General features: G+C 43.8%; 3 protein-coding genes across 6 annotated transcripts; all 3 read right to left on the bottom strand.

The window, feature by feature from the left end:
- Nucleotides 1-850: 850 nt before the first annotated feature.
- On the bottom strand, nucleotides 851-8,661 carry ldhbb (lactate dehydrogenase Bb; the record flags this gene model as incomplete). 4 transcript variants are annotated; one of them, XM_080737666.1, is made up of 8 exons in its annotated part: nucleotides 851-1,018; nucleotides 1,227-1,350; nucleotides 1,893-2,010; nucleotides 2,664-2,837; nucleotides 3,258-3,431; nucleotides 4,384-4,501; nucleotides 5,326-5,462; nucleotides 8,563-8,661. In XM_080737666.1, 7 exons carry the CDS (start codon nucleotides 5,452-5,454, stop codon nucleotides 851-853), a joined length of 1,005 nt encoding a protein of 334 aa, XP_080593792.1. The 4 variants fall into 4 exon arrangements, with proteins under 4 accessions (XP_080593792.1, XP_080593789.1, XP_080593790.1 ...); XM_080737663.1 differs by lacking the exon at nucleotides 8,563-8,661 and adding an exon at nucleotides 5,868-5,928; XM_080737664.1 differs by lacking the exon at nucleotides 8,563-8,661 and adding an exon at nucleotides 5,874-5,928.
- Nucleotides 8,662-8,780: 119 nt separating this feature from the next.
- slc25a3b (solute carrier family 25 member 3b) lies at nucleotides 8,781-17,174 on the bottom strand. Its single transcript, XM_080736661.1, has 8 exons — nucleotides 17,045-17,174; nucleotides 15,420-15,578; nucleotides 14,427-14,554; nucleotides 12,772-12,951; nucleotides 11,780-11,961; nucleotides 11,037-11,209; nucleotides 10,324-10,434; nucleotides 8,781-9,209 (listed from the first exon to the last, which is right to left on the bottom strand). The coding sequence occupies exons 2-8, from the start codon at nucleotides 15,556-15,558 to the stop codon at nucleotides 9,049-9,051; spliced, it is 1,074 nt and encodes a 357-aa protein (XP_080592787.1). The 5' UTR covers nucleotides 15,559-15,578; nucleotides 17,045-17,174; the 3' UTR covers nucleotides 8,781-9,048.
- A 1,719-nt stretch (nucleotides 17,175-18,893) lies between these two features.
- On the bottom strand, nucleotides 18,894-24,701 carry tmpob (thymopoietin b). Its single transcript, XM_080737720.1, has 6 exons — nucleotides 24,409-24,701; nucleotides 23,618-23,735; nucleotides 22,777-22,932; nucleotides 21,057-21,151; nucleotides 20,564-20,670; nucleotides 18,894-20,434 (listed from the first exon to the last, which is right to left on the bottom strand). Exons 1-6 carry the CDS (start codon nucleotides 24,640-24,642, stop codon nucleotides 20,047-20,049), a joined length of 1,098 nt encoding a protein of 365 aa, XP_080593846.1. The 5' UTR covers nucleotides 24,643-24,701; the 3' UTR covers nucleotides 18,894-20,046.
- Between the last annotated feature and the right edge of the window lie 569 nt (nucleotides 24,702-25,270).

The following is a 25,270-nucleotide window of genomic DNA, read 5'->3' as shown; positions in this document are numbered from 1 at the left end:
GCTTTGCGAGAGAAAAATACTTGAATGTGATGTCTTGCATTGTCCCATTATAAGTCAATGGGGACAATTCAGCGTCGTTTTTTGCCGATTATGTCGCCATTGTAAGGCGGATCAGAAAGAAAGTTACTAGCACACCATTCCCGGCCGAGCCGCACGTTTTGATGTATATATTGCGGGGGTGGCGTAAATGGTGCAGGACTAGTAGCGTGCCGAAGTTTAGGCTACATACACGGACGGACGGAGACCCACACACACGGCCACGTATAGGGAGCTTGTGTTCCACACAGCTCCAAAAACAAACACGTTGTGATCAAAAACCTTACCCGGGCACCTCTAACAGGCTATCCAATGTAAGACACCAGAGCCTTCATTGAGTTTGCACGTCTATTGCTACTTACTTATTGCAGGCCAGGGGTTACTGATGTTTCGACAAGGGTCTTCCTCAGAACTAAGCTTGATTCTTTAACTGTTGAGCACCGAAACCCTTTCTTTCATAACATGGCTGTACTTCATGTTTTGGATGTTGTGATACTTATCTGTTCCATTCATTTAATAGCAATGAACAATTAAGCAGCATATAACCTATTCAAGCGCCAACAATCTTGCTTTATTGCACATCAATAAATACATGGTTGACACTGCCAGACAAACAAGACAAAAAACAAAATAAAACGACTGCTTTTTTATTTCACATTTTGAAACCTACCAAAAGTTTATTGGATAAACAACCCACATACATAGAAATCTACTGTGGTGGATAGACAGACGAGGTGCAAGCTGTGTGCTATTTTGTGCTGCAGAGTAGGGTTAGGTATATGGTACAGTAGGGATGTTTCCCCCTACTGTTCAGTTAAATATCCTTCAAGTCACTCTGGATGCCCCACAGTGTGGTGGCGCTGTCCTGCAGTTGGGACACCTCGTCCTCTGTCAGGGTCATGTTGACCACGCTGGCCACACCACTGCTGTTCAGCACGCAGGGCACACTCAGATACACTTCATCTTCAATCCCATACATGCCCTGTTAGTGGACAACAAACAGCTGTCTTTCTCAATTGACAGCACATGGTACGAACATGCAAAGAGTTATGGGTTGAGAGACCAACTGATTCTGACTAAAGGGACATTCTCACTGCACTATAACTATAACTATAAAAATAAAAAATCTTTGCTAAATGGGGAATGAATACAAGGGGAATTGCTTGGTTGTGTGTGAGGGGAGTGTTCACCTGGACCATGGCGGAGACAGGATGGATCCGGTTCAGGTTCTTCATCAGGCTCTCTGTCAGGTCAGCTACACTCAATCCAATGGCCCAGTTGGTATAGCCCTTCAGTTTGATGACCTCATAGGCACTGAAGGAAACACATGCAGATCAAAGTATTGACTATTAATACACCATCTATAACAGTGGTTCTGAAACGTTAACTTCATAGACTCCAAGTTTGGTATGCATTGATTAGGGCAGGCCAAGGACCCCAAAGTGTACAAATTGAGTCAAACTTGGTTCCATTTGTACATCGTCAGAGTTACCGACCTGTAAGGGACCATTTGGTTCCTAATCCTAACTATCAATGAGTTAGGTGGGTACCCCCTGGAACATCCTCAAGGACCTCTGGACCCCACTTTGAGAATCACTGATCATACCAAAAATGTAGTAATGAGCTTTTTGATTATATAAACACATTCTTTTCATAGAATGGTTTGATGAACAATTATAACGGCGGAAAAATAAAATAATGACACTCCCCAAATCTATGCTTTTGACCAGATATACTAGATGAAACCTGAGAGTTTGTATTGCATATAGCCGCTTGCCAGAAGAGCTGTTCTTTTCGGTAAGCGACACCATCGTTAGATGGAGTATAACATTAGGTTTTAGAGAATATTTCCCAACCTGTCCACCACTTGTTTGTGTGTCTCCCTCCAGTTCTCACTGTCAATGTCAGTGCCGATGTCAGGGTTCAATGTCTGCAGGTTGACTCCAGCTACATTGGTTCCGCTCCACACAGGCACTGAAACACACAGTAAGTAACCTCAGTCTACCTTATCAACACTGAATATGGGCACACACATACAAACTAGTAAGATGCATCAGGGCGACATGCGACCTCGCCCTAAAGGGCGAGGACGAACCAATGATGTATATCGGACCAGTTACCAATATATGTAGACCCCTGGTACCCATATATGGAGATCCATGTATGTACTGTATATGGAGATATGCTGTGAGAGCCCAAACATGCTTACTCAGTTATTCGTTATGTGAAACATGACATCATACCCTGTTATGCCCATACATGGAGATCCCTGTCTGTAGAACCAGCCACACACTGTCTTGGCCATCTGTCTTGGCCACCTATGAATTCTGTTAGTGTGGTATGTGGCCGATGTGACCTCCATATATGGGCTTAATATTGATGACATCAGGGAACTCCATATATGGGCATAAAATGGATTCTGTTAGTGTGCCATCACAGTGAAGCCAGAGCATGATGTCAGAGCGACAAACCCATAGACCTGTGATGTCACAGTGATGTGTCAGGCGAGACCTACAGAGATACGCGGACAAGATGTGCCGGTTTTAATAGTTAACTGCAACCTATGGTTGCAATGATCAATAAAGTTTGATATTTTGTTACTATAATATTGTCTAGTGTGGTCTTACCGCTTGTGTCTCCGTGCTCTCCCAGGATCCAGCCGTTGAAGCTGCTGGCATGGATGCCCAGCTTGTCAGCCATCAGGAAGCGGAAGCGGGCAGAGTCCAGATTGGTGCCACTGCCAATGATGCGGTGCTTTGGCAGACCACTTATCTTCCAGGTGACATAGGTGAGAATATCAACTGTGGTGGGAAAGTACATAAGAAATGATGCCCTTGTGAGCTCAGAGTTGGCCCTAAAATCACGCAAAGCGCTACACAGTATCTCTAAAGTCATGTCATCAACATGGATCTGTCCCATTTCCCATATTCCCTCCTGATTGGCTACCATTGCCTTCTAAAGTTTGTGTATGCGACCTGACGGTTGCTTATCTCCCGATTTAGGGAGTCTTGCTGGTAGTATGTATGTGGCGTGTGCATGCGTCTATGGACAGATTTGTTGTTAATGCTTGCTTGAGAAACAAGCGTTATTGTCTCCAATAGGCTGTTTGATTTGATATTTTAAATTATGTTCAGATTTCTGGCCAGGTCCGCCTTGAAAATGAGATTGCATCTCAAAGGACTTTTCCCTGGTTAAAAAAAGGTTACATAAACCAACAGTACCTGGGTTGGACACCACAATGATGATGGCATTTGGGCTGTATTTGACTATTTGTGGGACGATGTGTTTAAAGATGTTAACGTTCCTCTGGACCAGGTTGAGTCGGCTCTCTCCCTCCTGCTGACGCACTCCAGCTGTCACCACCACAACGCGGGAGTTGGCTGTAACAGAGTAGTCTGAAGAGAGGAGAGAAAGTGCAGTTGAACTGGTGCTGCATCCAGGTGCATGGAGGGGGATATACAGATGCTTTGACTGATTATGATTACGTCACACTCGGCTCAGCTCTTGTGTGTATTTGTGTATTGTGTGTGTATATTATATATATAATTGCGACCGTAGGTCGCACTTACTATCAAAACCTGCACAAACTGTGAGTCAGTCCGTCAGTCCGTCAGTCCGTCACACGTCACACTATTGCCCTGCTCATATCTCCGCAACCGTTGCCCCGATCCATGCCAAATTTTGCACACACGCTCCTTGGCTGCCAAACTACAACCTCCAAGGACCCCCGGAGCTCCAGGGACCCCCAGGTCCCTGGGGGACCCCCAGATGTAAAAAAAGACCAAATGTGCAAAAATGACCAAATGACCACTCCAACATGGCTGCTCACGGGGAATTCCCGGGGACCAACGACTCCTGGTGCTCCAGAACGGATGCCAAAGTGGTGGCGCCCCCAGTGGAGGACCCCCTCCACTGCAGCTCACATAAAATGCCGTAACTCGGGCTAGGAGCGTCCGGGAGAGCCGGGGCCGGTACCTATTCGTCCGCCAAGGCAACGCGGAGACCCCACCCCTCATTTCTCACATGGCCCTCTTCTAGCGCCACCATGAGGCCGATTCTTGCAAAACACATTTTTGGACACTGCTCCTACAGATTTTGCCCTAAAATCACGCACATCGGTACACAGTATGTCTACACATTGCCCACACAACTAGGAACCAATGGCAGTTACAGCCCTCTTTGTGTGTACATGTGACCTACGGTCGCTTATCTCCCGATTAGGGAGTCTTACTGGTGTGTATATAAGAGACTGGAGGAATTTAGCTGAACCATGTATAGCCTGTATAGCCTAATGAGGTTGTTGTTTGGGGCCATCTTTGTTGGGTGTGTTAACAGTTATAAATTTGCCTTTGTCTGCAATGATCTTGGGAGTCTTCAAGAAGAGGCTTCCATGCTGCAGGTCCATCATCTCTCCTTTCAGTTTGTCTTCCATCACATCTACCAGGGCCAGCTCATCAGCCAGTTCCTGCATACACACCACAGGGCACAACATTATAGTTGTGTAAAGGACAGATGAAGTCCACATCACAACTCACTCATGCAACATACTGTAGCAGTGGTGTGTTCTAGAATTTTTTTGAGGGCATATGCTCCGTGGCTATTCCTGTGGCCAGGGCATACGCCAGTATCACTGTAAGTGTGAAGTGAACGGTGCCATTTATGAGTTAATTTCATAATTTCATTAAGTGTCCCGCGAAGCTTGGCCAATGTGATCCTGGACGTCGTAGGCTACAACAAACTTTGGACAAAGCCAGATGTTGGAGCTTAGCTCCTTCCAGGAGCACTGCTCAAAAAATTTCCTCTTCCCAGAATGCCTACACAATGAAGTTCAAAATAAATCATTGTTATTTCTGCAGTGTGCCAATGAGGCTTTGGGATAAATGAACAAAGCTGCACCTGACCTATCCTCTATATTCATGGTGATTTACTGCACATTTCACAGAGCAGTTACTAGTACTATTACTACTGGTACTGATACTACAACATGAATGAACAAATGAATTGTTCTGAACTGCAACAGAATGAGGTGAGTGTGTACCTGCCATTCTAACCACACCAACAAGGAGAGGGTGGCAGCATAATACCCAGACAGACCTCAGACAAAGTAATCCGTTGTCAGCCTGGAAGACTGGGTATTACACAGTAAAATCCGGTGTATAAAAATGGAGGGACAGCGAGTGCCGGAGAATGTATTTGCTCTTTCTGTAAAAATGGACTACAGTTAGACACACCAGATTTGACTTCGTGCCCTTCCTGTGACACAAGGGAGGGTAATAGGGGGACACTTACCCTGAGCAGGATGCTGACAGCACAGGCCATGCCCACCTGGCCGACCCCCACCACTGTCACCTTATTCCTGGGAGGTTCAGCGGGACCACGGAACAGTGGGGTGAGCAGCTGCTGCAGAATTGAGGCCATTTTCAGTGCTAGAGGGATAGGATAGTGAGTGAGCAAAGTCACAGAGGGAGAGAGGGGGGGTGAGATAAAAGACAAAATGTCGGTCCCACGTCCCAGACATATCCTCAGACAAGTGTTGGATGTCACACAAACAGTCGGGACAAGCTGTGCTACTGTTAGTAGCAAACTTCATAAATACTGCATTCAGGACATATAGCCTTTTCCTGTAGCTCTCTGGAGGACAGACGCATCTAGGGATTAGAGATTAAAGTTGACAGTCGATTCATTTAGCACTAATGGAACTGTGTCCTTTCTGACTGATTTGAATCCATTATTTATACAGGAAAACAGACTCGTCTCAGACATTACCTTCCTGCAGAGTTCACCCCAAAAAGACAGCGCTATACCTCACAACAAAACAACAAACATGGTATACTTGCATTGTTCAGTGATGCTCCGAGCTGCAAGGTATATATACCAAAATATAATCAGCATGGTAAGCTAAAAGGAGACCTAAGGTGCGTTTACACCGAGCTCAGCATCCGCAAAGCCTCACAGGCTCACGGTTAGCAGTGCAATCCAGTCCGTCAGCTGCTGCACAGAGCACATGTGACTCAGCCCAGACCGAGGTGTTGCATGCACACAGGGTTCTGCTCGTCTTCCTCCTCATCCTGCCTGCCCAAATGGAGGGACGCCCTAATTGGACAGCAACCTTGACGGACTGCCTGCAGACTGTTGAAGGAGTTAACACAGTAATCCCTTAACCCAGTCACCATCTGCTGCACCAATACACCTTGTGTCTCTCTCTAATATCCTGTGACACTATGTGTACAGTATGTAGGTGAAGGGATGTATGAAACAAAGATATGAAACAAACATATATGTCTCAAAGGAGAGGGATGGCTGAGTTTAAGTCACACCTGGTCTGAGTCAAACTTAAATAGAGCTAGGTGTGACTACACTCCTTAATCGATGCACATAGGATGAATCAGTCATCCACATACGTAAGCATGGAGAGGACTGCCCACTGTCATTACTGTTTTATATAGCCTGGAAACCAGACGAATCTGCCAGTGCAACAAAAAAAGAAGCCCAGTGATATTAGTCTGGCCATGCCAGGCTAGGTATTATACACCAAAGAGATAGCAAGCAGCTTGTGAGCGGCATAGCAAGCATTATCCGCGTCATCAGGAAATAAAATGGATCTTTTGACCCGAAACCTTAGGCTGGCATCTGTCCTGCAATCAAGCCTGTTAGTTTACAGTACAGCATACAGAACAATACAGTATCATACAGTAACACAATATCATACAGTACATTGAACCATTAAATATCATACTATATTATGTGTTACTCAATACAGGACAGCGCAGTACACACAATGAAGGGCATGACTTGCATAGCATATGTGCAATGCAGGACCAGTGTACATTAGAACTAAGCCTACCAGTAAGACTCCCTAATCGGGAGATAAGCGACCGTTGGTCGCTTATCTCCATAAATAGAGCAAAAATGTGTTTTTCCAAAATCTTCCTGATCCATGTTGTTGACATGAGTGTAGACATACTGTGTAGTGATTTTCGTGATTTTAGGGCAAAATCTGAATCGGCCTCATGGTGGCGCTAGAGGGCCATGTGAGAAATGAGGGGTGGGGTCTCCTCGCCGCCAAGGCGGCCGAATAGGTACCGGCCCCGGCTCTCCCGGTCGCTCCTAGCCCGAGTTACGGCATTTTATGTGAGCTGCAGTGGCAGGGGGTCCTCCACTGGGGGCGCCACCACTTTTGCATCCGTTCTGGAGCACCAGGAGTGGGTGGTCCCCGGGAATGCCCCGTGAGCAGCCCCGTTGGGGTGGTCATTTGGTCATTTTTGCACATTTGGTAATTTTTTACACCTGGGGGTCCCCCAGGGACCTGGGGGTCCCCGAAACTCCGGGGGTCCTTGGAGGTTGTAGTTTGGCAGGCAAGGAGTGTGTGTGCAAAATCTGGCATGGATCGGGGCAACGGTTGCAGAGATATGAGCAGGGCAAAAGTGTGACGTGTGACGTGTGACAGAGGGAGTGACGGAGTGACGGAGGGACAGCCGGTGGAGGTTTGGATAGTGTGCAAGTAACTGCGACCTACGGTCGCAATTATAGTGTAGTAGGTACATAGTTACAGATGATTCACTAATAAATATCACAGTGCACCACAAAACATGGTCAAAACACGACCCCATGTAAGTATTAACGCAAACTCCTGACTATGAATAGCAGCTACAGAATGGCAGACCCTTTGGGTCTTTTCACCAAACTTGAAAACTGCATTTTATACCATAATGTTCAGGATAAATACTTATACTAGTGACAAGATATTGCAATGTGCAGCAAAATGTCAATTTTCAGTTGTCAGACGCCGAAAACTGAAATGGACAGAATGGACACCTGCTCAATATTACTTCCTACAAATGTAAAGACCGTTTATTGGTCCAGTCGAGGCAGTAATATGCTTCTACATTACTTTATGGATTCTACGTCTTACCTACTAACTCAGTCTTGTCTTGTGTAAGAATATACAACAGTATGGAAAAACCTGATGCTGTAGCTAGATACTTACAAAGTAACTAGCAGTTACTAAGCCCCAAGTGTAAACATTTTCCGCTGGTGCAAGCCTACCCACTTGTTTAGTGCTCTAATAATAGAGCTGGGGATAAAGGACCATTTGTATCAGTGCCTTGAGTTCCAGCTCCCTGGTGGTAAGAGTTGGTACTCACCATACAGGAAGTATGGCAGATCAGAGGCTATCTTGATAGTCTGATGATTATCCCTGGTGCATGGATAATGCGACTTAGATGGCACGGGTAGACATTATTGATGCCATTAAATTACGTTTTGTATATACAGAAAGGTGACAAATTAAAGCATAAGCCATCCTAACATATCTCAGTAAGGTATCTTAGTAAGGTATTTATGATTAAAAATGCAATTGAAATATGTCTATACAAGGTTTCTGCCCAACAGCAACATGTATAAATCACATCACAACTGACTCTTACGACAGCCTAAGGATTTCCAATACAAATAGGACACCATTGTAAAATGTTTCTGTTCTAAATATTGTACATTCCCTTTCACTAACAGCATGGTGAATCTTACCCTTTGTGTGCTGTTGTCTGTATCAGGTCCTCTCTTAGCCCTGCTATGCTTGTCTGGCTGCTGCTGCTACTGATGACTGGATTTAATTGACTAAGCCTTTTCATCCCCTACAAAGACTCAAATCCAAATCTGCTACTCATGACACCTCAGGTGGCACAATGCTCACTCGTTCCCTTGTGGAGAAAGAGAATTTAATGTCAATGGAAAAGACCACACAATTTTGTTTCCAGGTTATTTTATTTTAATATTGACCTACAATCCGGTGGCAACACCTGCTGTCTACAATTCACCTTTATAGACCTCCAAAGAGAGGAAATTGTGGTTCCTCGTTTAAAAGTTTTGACAAGTCTGACAAGAAGCCCAGTGTAGGTGTGCGTCAGGACAGCTTGTGACTGTAACAGGCAGAAGACTCGTGCACTGTGCAGTGCTGGGTACAAGGCTGGGGTGTTAAGGCTTAATTTGTGTGGGGTTTTAAGGCTGCTCGCGTTATTCCGTCAGTCCCAGCTTCTTCTTGAGGGATTCTGGCATCTCTGGGGGAGGTGGGCGAGGCAGACGGAAGTACACTTTAACAGAATCGTAGATGAACCACTGCAGGGCGGTCAGGGTGCCGATCATGATGATACGAGCCACCAGACCCTTCCAGACACCTGGGATGGGGACATAAGGAACAAGGGTTTACATTCAGCCTAAGCAGTCATGTGATACATACACCAGCAAAACAAAAAGGATCCCACACTTAACCTGCTTGCTGCCAGGGTTAAAAAGCACCTGTCGTCTTCAATTGCCAGAATTGTATCTTTTAATGTGCACGATGGTCACGGGTCATGAAAGGATAATGCACAGAACGTGCGCCACACGTGTGCACGCCATCATAGGTGCCCTGACTACATCTTACTCTGCTAAACTGTCACACGGAGGAGGCACTGAAACTTGACATGGGCCCTACAAGCGGATGTCATAGCCAACCGCTTCATATCCCGTACATCACGGGGGGTAGCGCTTGGTATGGCTTCTGCTTGGAAATCCGTTCAGGCATTCAAAAGACAGAGGCTATAGTGTTTTCTTCAAATGTAAACAAACATGGCTGCCATGTTAGAAAGAGAGCTGTTCTGGGAGTCAAACATGCATTTCGAGATCGCAATCATGTCGAAACCAGAAGTAGTAAGTAGTCAAAAACGGCCAACTGGGAAACTTGTGTTTGGCACAGGGACAAATACGGCCCAAACTCGGAAAACACGTGTTTGGCACAAAGTGTGTTAAGCTGGCCTAAATAAAATAAAATAAATCCAAATTTACACAATATGAAGAATCTGGTCTGAGGTCAATATGCACCATGGGGGTGTAAAACTGAAAGCTAGGTCATATTATACTGTGGCTGAGGATTATTTTTCATGCTACCGATGTAGAAATTATAACATTGATTTCCAGATATGCACAAACATCCTGCATCCTGTGTTTTAGCTCAGCTGCTGATGACTGTCCGCTCCCCAGACTGTCTACACTGGTTGTGGTCCAGTGAAGGGCCAGTGCAGCTCTGTGGGCTGAGGAGCGGGTGGATTGTTCTCACACGCCAATGACTCAAGCACCTCCAACTGTACAGCCAGAAAGCTGCTGGGGGTCTCTGAGCTACTGCAACACTCTGGACAGAGATCAGCAGCAGCCCAGGAGCTCCCCCCAGAGGTGGATCTAAGGAACGTGTTTCATTCTTGTGTTTGCAAACCATTTCTCATGTCAGGTTTACTGAGGACCACTTTTACTCACCCCTGGGTCCCAGCTTCTTGAGCACCTGCACAGCCGTGCTGCCCGACTCCTTGTTGAGCACAGACACCACTGAGTCAGCGGGATGTGACACGATGGCACAGAACACGCCGGCTGCATTGCGGTGCACAGAGAGGAAACATGGGTCAGTCAAGAACACAGGTCAAATAGGCTTTCACATAGGTTTTAACATTCACTCCTGATCAAGCTTCGCTTCAAGACAACTTACAAGTTTAAAAACAGAACGTGGTGAGTTTTTTCCTCACAGCTGTAAGATGGGCAATTGTGAGAAAATACCTTCAGAATACCGAGATATGATTTCTGACCAAATAAACAGTTACGGAAATAGGCTTTCATAATCTGGTTCTATAATAAGAGATGACATTACAGCTGTATTTCCAATACAACCCAGGACTTTTAATGAATACAGATTTATTTTAACTAATATCTATGGAACATCTGCAGTGGTTGGAGGTAGTCTCCCTCCTCTTCCATTGAAAGATTTAGACCCTTGTGTCCAGCAGGAAACTTACTGCTTGACAATGTCAATAAAGTTATTTGAAGCAGATGGCGCACTTGATTGGACACTAGCGCCAAATTTATAGTAGTTAGGACACTGTTGCAATTACCCCTCTCCATCGGGAGAGGGTGACAATGGACATAAAACATATGGACTGTAGCTTAAGCAAGCTACGGTACTGTAATGTCTGACTCACCGATGTAACCAGCCACGAAGGTCACCACTAGCTGCTCCGCCTTGCTGCACTCGCTGCGAGGCTTGGGCACAACGTATTTATAAAGCACCTCCACAGTCCTCTCAAAGCAGGCGAATTTCATCATTGTGTACGGAATCTGCCTCATCCACAGTGGGACCACACCTTTGTAGAACCTGCAGCAAGATGAAACGTTACCACTTGAAACCTCTATGCATTGTTGATCGGGGTACCCCAGAGGCCTATCTTCTTAGCCCCCTCTACACAAAAATAGCAGATCTACAAACTCGGCTACTGCCATTTTTGCAGAATGTTCATTTTTTATGACAACAGTGGTTAAAACTGAACAGAATGTAAATGTACCATTTCACTTGCATCAGAATCGACAGTTGTAAATTATGTCCGCTCCCCAGACTGTCTACACTGGTTGTGGTCCAGTGAAGGGCCAGTGCAGCTCTGTGGGCTGAGGAGCGGGTGGACTGTTCTCACATGCCAATGACTCAAGCACCTCCAACTGTACAGCCAGAAAGCTGCTGGGGGTCTCTGAGCTACTGCAACACTCAAGAGATTAACAGCAGCACAGGAGTGCCCCCCAGAGGTGGATCTAAGGAGCATGTTTTCTTTGAAATCTTTTAAATTAAAGTAAAGGCAAACTGGAGTTTTCCGCTTTCAGAACCCGCAGGTGGACAAGTTTGTGGACACTAGTCTCTTTGCTTCAACCACTGCAAACACATCAGAATACTCACGCCCAGAGCCCCTCCTCAGCATGCATCTTGGGTGCACACTGTCGCAGGGTGTTAGCATAACCAGGCTGGGTCTGGATGCGCACTTTACATGCCTCCATGGGGGACAGGGCGATGTCCGCAAAGAACTCGGCACTGGCAGACGCAGCCAGGTAGAGAGATGTCCTCCACAGGTAGGCATTCTCCTGTTTAGTTCCAGACACACAGAGAGAGACATGTCAATCCATATGCACTCATCCATTTATCTTGGTCTGAGTTCCTAATCAGTGATATAAATGTAAACTACTCGGTAGGTACTAGCCACACTACCAAAAATATAGTAGGAGACGTATCTGGGGGCTGCAATAAGTTTGTTTACCTTGGTAGTGAATTATGATTGTAAACACTGGAGTATAACAGACCATCAACAAATGAAACTTTTAAAGTTTTTTTAAGCCTGATATACACCTGTATACTTTGCTGTGTGACTAACAGCGGAAATTGCAGATCTACAAGCTCACAACTTTTAGATACATTTAGGCAATTTCATTTAGAAAGATTTACATTTGGAAAACCTCTGAACATTTTGAAGATACAGTATTCACCTATAATGACAATATAGGGGCATCTGATTGAAAACAGATGCCAGTATGTATAACCAAAATGTAAATGTTGGATTGGGTCTTTCAGACGTGCACATTGGTGTTAAAATTCTCAAAAGGACATGTATGGAAAACATGTGATCGCTTATGTGCTTATTATGCAAGATTTTATATTCAACAAGAGTCTTTATCAAAAGTGTTTTGTTAAAGAAAACAATATATACCATTTTTGAAACAAAATAGATTATCCTGCAGTCTAAAATAATTCAACTCAATAGTTATCAAATCCTGCCCATAAGCCTAAATTACATGACAGTTGTACTGTACAACAGCATCATTCACTATTTTTGGTGAGTGGTCCCACTGTACGATTAAGTATAATTTAGGCTCACATCAACAATGAGCAATGCTTACCTCTCCCAGAAGGTCACTGTAGACTGTCTTAAAGACCTCATAAAAGCCAAACTTGCAAAGGCCCTGCATCGAGTAGCCAATGAAGGTGGGAGCCCAGCCCTTTGCCAGCCCACGAACACCATCCTCTTTCACAGTAATCGAGAACCCTTTGAAGATGCTCTGATACTTTGCAGGGTCCACCTAAAAGACAAAATAAATACAGGTTGACATGGGTGCTTATGGTTTTGAGGTGGTTATGGTTTTGATGTGGAAATGCCACAAAGACAAAATGCATCCATTTGAATCGATCAATTCATGCACGTTTGTGATGTTCACAAACTAATAGGGAATGCATGCAACACCTTGTTATTCAATAACCATTATACCCGTTACGGTGTGTTTTAACAGCGGGCAACGGTCTGCTGTATTTTCCCGAAGTGCGTTATTTATCATGAGACCCAGCAACTACTGTCGATAGCAGGTACTGAGGTGATAGTGGAAAACGCCACCCAAAAACATGACAATAGTTGTATTCTTTTGGACGACATTGCCCCGAGTCGCCGGCTGTTTCGTGTCTTTTAACAGCGGGCAGCGGTCTGCTGTATTTTCCCGAAGTGCGTTATTTATCATGAGACCCAGCAACTACTGGCGATAGCAGGTACTGAGGTGATAGTGGAAAACGGCACCCAAAAACATGACAATATTTGTATTCTTTTGGACGACATCGCCCCGAGTCGCCGGCTGTTTCCCGCTGTTAAAACGTAGGGTCAGAATACCTATTGTAACTGTCTGTCCTTGTCCCTTTCGTGCCCATATATGGAAATCTCCATCATCTGCTTGTGTCTCTTTTATGCCCATATATGGAGATCCCTGGTGTTATCAGTATATGGGTAAATAAGCAGGGGTGCACATAACTGGTCAGGTGCGCAAGTGCGCGGTCAAAATAAATGTTGCATGGTAAATCAAACGAAAAGAAGCACTCATGCGTTAACGGTGGGGGTACAAACAATTTATTTATGCTGTCAAGTTACTAGCTCTGGTGTCACATACTTCAAATGTCATTACAACTTTCTCTTTAAATCTATACATTTTAGGTTAAGTCAGTTTCTGTTGAAACCAAGCAGTCATGACTAGCCGTCATGCTGGTTGAAAGATAATAACCCACGTGGATTAAATGCAAGCTCGGCTACAACCATTTTCGCTTAAATTATGAAATGCCCAGAATAGAGATGCTAGCGTTCAAGTGGTTACAGAATGATTTGAAGATTGACAATTTCACTTGCAGACAGAATCGACAGTTGTAAATGATGTCCGCTCCCCAGACTGTCTACACTGGTTGTGGTCCAGTGAAGGGCCAGTGCAGCTCTGAGGCTGAGGAGCGGGTGGACTGTTCTCACATGCCAATGACTCAAGCACCTCCAACTGTACAGCCAGAAAGCTGCTGGGGGTCTCTGAGCTACTGCAACACTCAAAAGAGATCAACAGCAGCACAGGAGTGCCCCCCAGAGGTGGATCTAAGGAGCATGTTTTCTCTGAAACCTTTTTAAATTAAAATAAGACAAACTGGAGGTGTGCATAATTACTTTTCCACAGTTTTTAGAGGAAGTCAGTTTCTGTTGAAACCCAGCCCTCATGATCTTCAAACAAAACGTGCAATGGAGAGTCAAAATACAAACCTGCAGCCGGCACTTGACCAGATCAAGGGGCACAACAGCTGTATGTGTGATTCCGCAGCTCAGAATGCCCCCGAGGCCGCAAAAGGCATAGTATTTAGTAGACCCAAAATCACAGCTCACATCAGAGTCTGTGAACACACAAACACCATGCGGTCCTTTATATACAGTACAGATAAATGTACACACATACATACTGACACCATTTGTATATTTTGAGAGTCTCATGGACACAGCAACTCACTCATTGTTATTCCATTATATTTTGGAATAACAATGTTATTTTGATTTACAATTATGAATGTATTGTTTTTTTCTATTGACTGGTTGCTGCAATGCAGAGGAGCAGAAATCCAAGAAATTTACTCTTGTATACCTCAATACCTGGGATCTATTATGCAACAATAAAATCTTGAATCTGTTAGCCTGCATCACTCACCACAATGTTAAACCCTGAAGATTCGTTTTGACTGATTAAAAACCTTCATGCAAAATATACCACTGATGAGGTGGAGTAATTAATACGGAACGGTAATCAATGTAACAGAGGCTCATTAATGGGGCTGTTGTGTTAGGCATATCTCTCTCAAAAGAAAAACATACAGTTTTATTATCCATCCATGATGTTAGTGGTATTCCCGTAATGGGTTAAGATATCAGTAGCTTTTAATGTAATCAAAGTCACTAGTATGGCGAGGTCAAACTGCAATCAAAAACAAAGATATCCATGCGACCTCGGGACGGCTTTAGGTCACAGACCTGTCACCTGAATCGCAGGTACTGCAGTGTGTGGTACACATACCGGATACAAAGTCACAACCATCTCTTTCTAACTGAAAAAATAGTGGGGGATCTGTCAGATTAGGCTACAGTACACCAATCTCTTCCTGCAGAAATGCTGAATCAAAGGTTAAAATAACATTGACACCGGCATCACATGACGCCACTCTGCTGCTGACATTGTGTCCACTTCTGAAAGGATAAGGAGAGAATTACCGGCCACTGCAGCAGCTGCCAGCCTCCGTCCTCCCTCAGGTACAGGGCTTGGTTCTGGCTCATGGACTTTCTGTAGTGTGAACTGTGGGGCACTGAATGGGTTGGCCCGGGCCAGGTGGAGCAGCGCAGTGGGATACATGGTGTTCTTGGCTGGATAAACTGTACAAAAGGAGATTGTGAGAAAGTGTTAAGATTAAGCTAAAACTCCTCTGCTAATGGTTCCCTCCAGCATCTACAACAGATAAACTGGCTTGTTGAAGCAATGATAATAACCGAACAGTAGCTGCGTTTACATGGACACCTTTCTTCCAATCTGATTAAAATAAACCCGATTGAAGGTTTTGGATCAAGTGTTTACATGTGGTGAGATCAATCCAATCTGGTGTCTGATCAGGTTGTAAAAAGGTCTAGACCACCCCTCTGCACCCGATTAGAATTTAATTTTAAATCGGTTTGGGTTTAATCAGGTTTATTCATTAGGTGTATATACATGGAGAATTTTAATCAAGTTTATTTTAAATCTTGTTTTAACCTGATTAAAAATGTCCATGTAAACGCAGCTAGTAGTGTTTTGCAATGGGCTTGCTAAGCTGCTAAGCTACCCTTTTTTAAGGAACTAGCTAAACTACTAGCCTAGATACTTTAAGCTTAGGTATTTTCTATTTTGTACCAAATGGAGGTGGTAATGTGGCTGCTGTGCTGTGACATTGAGTGATTGAAATATGTCCGTGTTAAAGACAAGTTTATGGAGAATTCTATCTCCTTGGTGTGATGAACATCAATCTGTTTTGTGTTTATGTGCAAAGAAAATGTAGTGATGTTTTGTCAAGCTACCCAAATATACAAAAAGCCAAGTTATTACTACATAAAGCCTTTTAACTTTATTTTCAATGTTTTTTCTTATAGGCCTACTCATTTCAGCACATCCTGTATTATGCATTATTATAAAAATCGTTATATCGTGTTGTAGAGCCTAGTTGTACGTTAGCACTTGGCATGGTCTTTGTGGAACACTTCGCTACCTGATAGTGAGTGACAAATAAACTCCATTTTAAGCTACTGGGAAAGGTAGTTAAGCCAATAGTTGCAACTGAACTTCCAAGCAGAACTTCAACTGAGAAAATATTGTATCCAATCTTGGCTGCCTGGCGTGTCGGGTAGGACGGGGCCGCTGTTCCGACTAGCGTCGGCAGGTTAGTTACTGAGGTACGGTTACTGAGGTTAAGTTTAGGTTTAGGCCTTAGGGGTAGAGTTAGGGTTAGTTTTAGTGTCGGAATACGACCCGGGTAGGACACGTACTGGTTGAAAAGTAGTACTACCCGCAGCTCATAAGTCCAATGTCTCCTTCGTCTTGCCCTGGCCGGTAATCATGCGGGAGAGACTTTGGTTCGAATCCCGTGTAGGCCGTGCAGTAAAAGTTACGGATTGCAGCTTTAACTACCAACACTGCTTGCCAAGCACGCTGGTTCTCTGGAAGCCTGTGAAGCGTTGCTACTGCAGCAACACTAGGCTAGGCAACTATTATCATATATTTAACATCAGTCGAGTAACTTTATTCAACAGAATACGCTTACCATAAATAATGCCACTATTATACGTAGTTTGGTATATATAGACATACTTACTCTTCGGACTTTGCTGTAACAATATGGCGCTGCCGCTGTGGGCCTCCGCCTGAAAAAAAGACTGAGCGAGACGCCGACGGGAAGGATCCAGTCCAGAAAAGCCCGGCGAAAGTTGGCTCGTTTCGCGTTATAGACTCGTCCGGTGCCTTTCTCCCCTTTTCCACTATCACTATTTCCCCCCGTGCCTAAACTAAACTCCGCCCGTCAGAACCTCCGCGGAGATTACACCCGGTTACACCTAAAACACTGTCGAAAACCAATCAAATACCACGTCACACACACACACACACACACACACACACACACACACACACACACACACACACACACACACACACACACACACACACACACACACACACACACACACACACACACACACACAATTACTTATATGTGAGGTATATTTATTTTTGTTTTGGCATTTTCTTTTCTTTTTATTATTATTGTTGTGCAGTCTCCACTCCACTCCAGTAATTGAATGTGGTATTGTTTATTCATGTTTGGTGTCTTATAATCCCATAAGGGATGGGTCTTTTTGACAAGACAGGACATAAAAAATCATTCATTCTTTCTTTCATTTATTCATTCACACACACACACACACAAAATCACAAATGGGCGTGATTTTAACCTTAAAAGGCTATTTTCCATTAATTGAAATATTCAAAATGCATGCGTCAACATATTTGTACTTATTTGTCAAATGTAAAATATCAAGCCAGGATATTTTCATGAAACACCCCCACTTAGAAATATTCACCAGGTTAGCATTCACCAGCATCAGCAGGTTAGCATTTCACCAGGTTAACATTCACCAGCGTTAGTTTTACTGAGGTTAGGGTTAAGGTTAGGTTTAGGTGGTCGGACTAACCCCCCCATCTCACCCCCCACTTAGAAACATGAAACACCGCCATTTAGAATAATGGAAGTCAATCTTCGGAATAGCAATGTTAATGTTTCGGAGTGCCGATGTGTAACCGCCCTTGGTAAACATTCTTCCTGTATCCAGATGATGAATTGATGATGCATACATATCTCAGAGGACTTAATCTTAATGTAGGATCCAACATTTCCTTTACATCACGCTCAAATGGTTTTGCTCAGGACCCAAATTGTACCCATTTTGAATCACCTAAACAATCCATCTCCTACTTTAATGTTTGGGTTTATTTCACAAAGGTTCCATGGGTATGTTACATTTAAGACACGGTAGCAAGGCATTTGGCAAAACCAAATTTATTTCATGATACACCATATACATCATAAATAAAAAAACTGATTCAAAATCCTTACCCACATAATCTGCCATTTCTGTCCATCATTAGAGAGCTGCCTGATGAAAACTCAAATCGTTTTTAAGTAAACAAGGTTTAGATTGCAATACGATAGCACTGTTTTACGTATTGCTTTCACATTATACATAAAGCTGCAATCTATAACTGTCATTACCGACCAGGGATTCAAACCCAGGTCTGCAAGCACCAATATTTTTACTGTTTGGAGGCGCTATAATGGACATTTGACCAGAGGCTAACTGCATTTTCTGATGAACTGTAACAAACTAATTTTACTCTAAGACTACCCATTAAATGTAACAATAAACATTATACCTCGTCAAACAGTAGTGGCCCTACTCAACCACAGGATAAACTTGTCAATAAAAGAGCAGGTAGATAACGCTTTAACTAGAAGTGCTAGTTATTTTGTATTAGCATACTCTGCCATACATTTTGGTCAAATTAACATTTTATTCACAAAGACTATGGATTGCAGCTTTATAAAAAGTTCAACATGTCACATTAGAAAAATACCAAATGGAAACAAAAATGTTCCACATTTTCCACATCACTGCCCCATTCACAGTAGCCTAGAATTTAACTGTAATTTGCACAGGCAGAAGTACTTATCAATACAAAAAATAAATTAGATCAGTCGAGTTGTATTTCAAACAAGTCACACAGTAAAATCATGTGTTAATTTAGCCATTGGTAACTCTGAGTATAACAAATGAAAGCAAATTGACCTGAAATGGTCCATTTGGTCACATTTCCACACTCCAAATTAAATTAACATTGAGGATTTTACAGTCCCATGTCCTCCATGGGTCTTCAGGGCTATGTGGGTGCACTTTAACAGCCAGTCCTATAGAGGGGACTGAAGGATCATAAATCGTAAAGCACAGCAAAAAAAAAAGAATATAATTTGGGCAGCAGTTTATTCGATGCAAGCCAGCTGTTATAATAACGTATGCTTATTTCAGCAGGCAATTACTTTATTTTAAACTGAGCACAACAGAGACTACTAGCAACTGAGCAAAAATATTTTTAATTTATTTTTATTATTTTTTTTACCTCAGCAACGAGGTGGGCTTATATTCTCCTCTTACAGTGATGCGACCTTATTTCACCAGGTGTCTCCTCCCAGCACGGATCACATTAGTTTAGAGAGGAATTGACCTGAGCACCATAAAAAATAAACGAGACACTATCTAGCTCTCTATGACTACAGTGTAGATTTAAAAAGACGTTGTTTAGTAGTAGCATTTCATTGTGCTTCGGAATGGGAGGGCACTAAGTGCTGACAGTGTCCAGGCACTTCACCGTCAGAAAATGCCTGGCACAGACCTTTAAAAACAATATCCATCAATAACTACAACCATGCATGGATAACTGTCCCCTCCATTCTGCACTGACATCTACATAGAAGAATACAAATTCACAAAAAAGGACACGAAACAATTCACACAGATTGAAAATGACATAAAAACGAGTCTTAGTCTTGGACTGCCACAGGACAGTGTTAACCAGAAGCTGCTATTAGAGCATTCCTCCCTCTTGTTGTGGGAAGAAAAGTGGGGTCTAAAATGTTACCCAACTGAAACTGTGTCCTTGATACAACAAATGTATAAAAAGAATAGGCGATCGCAGATTGTTGTTTAGGTTATGGTCTATTGTGGCAGATGGCAGGGTGTGGCGCAGGCTGGGTAGACAGGAGGGTCCTTACTTGTCAGTGCCCTGTGCGACACTGTTGCCACTGATGCCCAGGTAGGTGGCTGTACTGTCAACCACTTCCTGGAGGGGGGTGAGCACATTCTCCATGAGGCCCTTGAGAGCACTGATGTGCTCAGCACTCACGTTTTGGTAGGCGTAGAAGAGTGAGCCTGCAACTAAGACTGTGAGCAGCAGCCTGAGTAGCATAGACAGAACGCCTTGTCGAGCTGGTGCCTTGCCGGGAGGGGCTGTACTGCTGTAGACACGGGAGACAGACTCTGAAAAGGAGCGGCTCTCTGTGCAGATGCTGTGCTTCAGGAGGGACTCGTCCAGCCAATACTCGCTTGGTTTCACTGGTCGACCGGCTGCCCCTCGTATTGGCCTTCTGCAGCTTGCACTGCTCACGGAAGAAGATGACACACATGGGCAAATGTCACAGCTAAATCAATGCAAAAAGTAACACGTAGTACAAAATGAAATCTTATTGTAGTCACAAAGAATTATATCATCACATTTCAAAAGTTACCTGATGCCTGTTGGTGAGCTAATTTCGTTGGCAAGGATATCTTCAACAACACTCTCTCCAGCCTTCTTTGGGGTCTGGTCATCACTAGCCAGTTTCTCCTCCACTGCCTGTCAATACATTAGGAAAATAACTAGTATAAGAGAGTGCCTTCCTATAAAACATTATGTTATGGCCAATCTATTCTTTTAATTAATCGTCATCCAACGCTTTGAACAAAAGTGATACCAAAATAAAAATGTGTCACAGGGGACCTTCACAGTGACATCTGGAAAAATGAAAGGTTGCAGATGCTTAATAAAATGTACAGCGTAATCACATTGGTAGGGAAGATGAAGTACGCTCCTTTATGCAAGACCATATTCAGTTCCTAATTTACATTTTCTCAGGCAGTATGAATGCTTTAAACTCATCATTTGACACTCAAAGCAGCATAAATGGGCCTTAAGCAAGGTTTAAACTAAGTTTAGTAGTCAGAATGTACATTATATCTAACCTTATTTTGGCGTCTACTACTGGTCCTGAGGGTGACAGGAGTTTTCCCTCTGCTTTGTACAGGGTTCTCCACAACAGGAGGGGCAGGAGTCTCCTCTGAAAATGAAAACATATAAAAGGATGCAAATCAAGAAGTGAGAAATAATCCAAACATGCTAAAACCCCCTTAAAAAGGTGTAGTTCACCCAAGAGATGACTTTATGCCTTTTAAAACACTTCCAGGCTAAACCGTCTCAAGCATAAAATACGCACGTGCCTGGGCTCATTTTTGGATTCTTCTTTCACCGTTAAGGAATGTTTTACAGATTTTAAGATTCTCTGTGATCGAAAGACATCACTAGGTAGGTAAACAATAGAAATAAAGTCATTTCTTGGGTGAACTACTCCTTTAAAGGGATGAAAGCCAGTGCCTCTCAGACAGGAAGTAGGTAAACAATAGAAATAAAGTCATTTCTTGGGTGAACTACTCCTTTAAAGTTTAAAGGGATGAAAGCCAGTGCCTCTCAGACAGGAAGAGTTGTGGTGAAATATAACGAATCCACAAAGAAATGTATTGTCAAAGTTATGCCTTGTGTCATTGACGCATGATTATGGATCCCACTGGGAAAGATGGATGGAAACGGCATAGAGCGCTCGTTTTCAGTTATTGTCCACGACATTGCAAGCGGCGCGAAGGCCAGCGGACCTTGGTCCTGCTCTTCGCGCCCGAGCGCCGCAGGCGCGAGTGCCCGCGAAGAGTTACGAAGCCGTGGTGAATGCAATCGTTATATTTATGCCCAAGGCCTGGGCAAGCACACGATAAACGCCATGATAATTGGTTTTGGTGCACCTCGCGCGGTCCAAGTGACTACAACGGAGCGCTCCCTACGTCCGGTTCAGCCAATCACAAGCTTCAAAAATGAGTCCGGGGTTATCCATCTTTCCCAGTGGGATCCATAATCACGCGTCATTGACACTTAAAGGAGTAGTTCACCCCCCAAAATACTTTGTTTCTATTGATTAGTCACGCCATGGAGACTAGAGTTCAATAATATTTTTAGTTTTTTGTCGCATTCCTAAGACAAAAATGTGATAACAATAAATTTACCGAAACGGGTCCCCATCCGGAATCAATGGGGGTAAATTTACTCGAATCAAATTTTTGTCTTAGGAATGTGACAAAAACCAAAAACTATTATTGAACTGTACTCTCCATGGCATGAGTAATCAATAGAAAAAAAGTCATTTTGGGGGTGAACTACTCCTTTAACTTAGTCAGTGACAGACATTCTGGCTCACAGGGGATTTAATCTGAGGTGTTCTCTCAAGAACCTCTCTCTACCCACCAGGTCCCACTGCCATCTCTGCAGCTAGGAGTCAAAATATTGTAATCACCAAACAATGGCCTTGTTCAAACCAAATCCGACTGTTGTGATATGCAGAGATCAATAATATAGTGTGGCAGTATATTATTCAGTGAAATTATGTCAAACGCATCGTTTCACGTCATCCGTACGCCTAATGATGTGAAATTATCATTGTTTTGTGGTGTCAACATTTTGTGAAGAAATACACCGGAATACATAGGTTATGTTTTGGCACACTAAATTATTGAGCTCCTCACATCAGAACAATGAGATTTAAGTTCAAAGTTTCCCTTTAAGTACAACATGCAATATTCAATTTCACCATTTTCAGCCCAGCAGCCTGAAACAATGTTCAGAATTTGTCAATGAGCTTACCGTCTTCCTTGTCACTGTACTGGTCAGAATTGGTGTTGCCGTTTTGGTTACTGTCTGCTGTGAGCTCTGCGGTGGTCTCGGGTGCACTGGGGGGTTCTGATGGGGGCTGATCCAAAACCTTCTGCAGCTTCTTCTCGTACACCTTACGTGTGGAGGCTGAAAGGAAGGGTAAATGGTGCATTTATATTGCAGTTTACCCAAGGCACTTTACATAGATTGCGCATTACATTCACGCATTACATTCACCCATTCACACACACATTCATACACCAATGGCAGAGGAAACCATGATGCAAGGCACCAACCTGCTCACCGGGAGCAACTAGGGGTTCACAGTCTTGCTCAAGGACTCTTCGACATTCAATCAGGGGGAGCCCAGATACGAACTGGTACCCCTTCGTGCTCTAATGACGGTTTCTCTACCCCTGGGATGTCCCTTTGGAGTAATGGTTAAGATATTGGACTTTCACGCGGGAGACCCGGGTTCGAAATCGGGTGGGGAGGTTCGGATCACGTCCGTTACATTGGTGCCGTGACCCGGATCCGGGCTTCCCCGTAGGAGGAGGTCAAAGGGGGGTGAGTGTGGCGGAGAGTCGCAGCCCCAGCCTGAAGCCTCAAAAGTCTAGTATCTGCTCTCGTTCCATAGGGATGTCCCTTTGGAGTGATCGTTAAGATATTGGACTTTCACGCGGGAGACCCGGGTTTGAAAATCGGGTGGGGAGGTTCGGATCACCTCCGTTACATATATATAGTGGGTAAGTAGTGGTAAAAGAACAATTTTCAAAGTTCACATTTTTGAAGGGTTTTAACAACCACAGGGAGCCTGCGCCAATGATCTTACCCACAATAGGTCCAGCCTCCACACCATGCTTTTCCAGCTGTTCTTTTAAGTCTTCATCAGTGAGCCCGGCAACTTCTAGTTCCTCTGTGCGTGGCTTGTCGGTCTTTCTGGTAGCCTTCTGCAAAGTAATTATTACAAGTTATTGTGCCTGCTTCTTGGATAAAATAACAATTAAGCACTATATATTTTGACCTATGACGATGACGAATAGTGAAAATAGACTATCTAGAATCTGATAATTCTTGACAACATTAAAAAGGACATGCCCGTTTTGATATTTGATGTCTGATATTCTTAATATTCTCAATATTAATGTAACTGCAATGTGTGGGTAGCGCGATTAATTAAATACCCACAGGACCACAATAGAAACAAGTTCCCATGGCTTTTTGTGTTATTGTTTTGTCAATCATTATAATATCGTACCACTTAACTATTTGCAACTGTTAATAAAGTATTTGATCAATGAAAATAAGCTTCAACTAGCTTGCACAAAATCGGTGACAATAAATTAAACCTGAGTTAATAAAGTTGCATTCTATTGATTAGTCAAGGTCGATGATGATGTGACAAAGCAGATCAGTATATTTACACCAGCCGGCTCTATGTTGCCAGTATGTCTTTGTCGTTTACGCCATTGGTTCTCAAAGTGGGGTAGATAAATGATAAATGATAGTGAAGAACCAAATGGACCCTTATGGGTATTGATTGAGGGTCCTTGACATGAAAAGGTTTGAGAACCACTGGTTTACGCATTTAAATCCATGAATCCCCACAGATATTTAACTTACTCTCCCTGAGCGGCTCCTGTTGGAGAGCACCGGCGCGGGTAGCTCCTCATCGCTGGAGAAGGTGTCTGCCGGCGGGCTGCTCTTGCTGTTCAACACGGTCAGGTTCTTCAGGTAGAGCTGGATGTACACTTCCTTCTTGTGTTCTCCGCTGGGAAGCGGCACGTTGTTCGCCGTGAGCTCGTTTTTGAGCTTTTCTTTTGTGAGAACCGACGGGTCTTCGAGAAACACGGACATGTTTTCAGTTTCTTTCTGGCTTGATAATTTTTTTTTTCAAGGCTTCCGCTGAAAATGAGTTACTCTGTTATAAACAATAACAACACGGAGGAACGTGAGTGCTGTTGTCAAACGGAACTGGCGCGTACTCGCGCGATGTCGGCAGCAAAAACGGCTAACATTTAATACAAAATAATACTTTTAAGCCCGGTTCAGCTCTTTAGCCTAGCGTCTAATTGAACTCCGGATTTAACGGGAAAAAAAATCAATGATACTCACGCGTATGTTGCAAGTGAAAATATGTACGGTTTTAAAACCAACTCGATAAAAAAGAACGATTGAATTAGCTTAGCTACAAACCGGCCCACTTGCTACTTGTCTGTGTCCGCGGTCGCATCAGGCCACAACAACAAGTAGGCTTCCTATTGGCCGTGGCACGCCAATAAACTCGGGTCTGATTGGTTTGCTATGAATGGAACGCTCGCAAGCCCGGGCGATACGTCGTCGTACGGCGGTGTGGCGTGCCCAAAATAGCCGATCTACAAGCTCACCACGCGTCGCCTCCGCGACGGGTGGTGAGCTTGGAGATCGGCTATTTGTCGCGCGCCACACCGCCGTACGATGGAGCATAAATTAGGCAGCCAGCGAG

This window comes from Nannobrachium achirus, assembly GCF_963921795.1.
Source record: "Nannobrachium achirus genome assembly, chromosome: 11".
Lineage (NCBI taxonomy): Eukaryota > Metazoa > Chordata > Actinopteri > Myctophiformes > Myctophidae > Nannobrachium > Nannobrachium achirus.
Note: the sequence above shows the minus strand (reverse complement) of the source record. Positions and strands in the feature narration are given on the sequence as shown.

Bases quoted from the DNA above. Each gene is read 5' to 3' on its own strand.
- slc25a3b (XM_080736661.1), bottom strand. From the start codon at position 15,558: ATGTATCCCACTGCGCTGCTCCACCTGGCCCGGGCCAACCCATTCAGT. The intron at 14,555-15,419 runs GTAATTCTCTCC...GTGTGTTCACAG, and splicing joins GGCAGCTGCTGCAGTGGCCG to ACTCTGATGTGAGCTGTGAT. The intron at 12,952-14,426 runs GTTTGTATTTTG...TTTGTCTTTTAG, and splicing joins TGGTCAAGTGCCGGCTGCAG to GTGGACCCTGCAAAGTATCA.
- tmpob (XM_080737720.1), bottom strand. From the start codon at position 24,642: ATGTCCGTGTTTCTCGAAGACCCGTCGGTTCTCACAAAAGAAAAGCTC. The intron at 22,933-23,617 runs GTAAGATCATTG...CCTTCCTTTCAG, and splicing joins GGAGGCTGGACCTATTGTGG to CCTCCACACGTAAGGTGTAC. The intron at 21,152-22,776 runs GTAAGCTCATTG...TTTCATTTTCAG, and splicing joins GTACAGTGACAAGGAAGACG to AGGAGACTCCTGCCCCTCCT.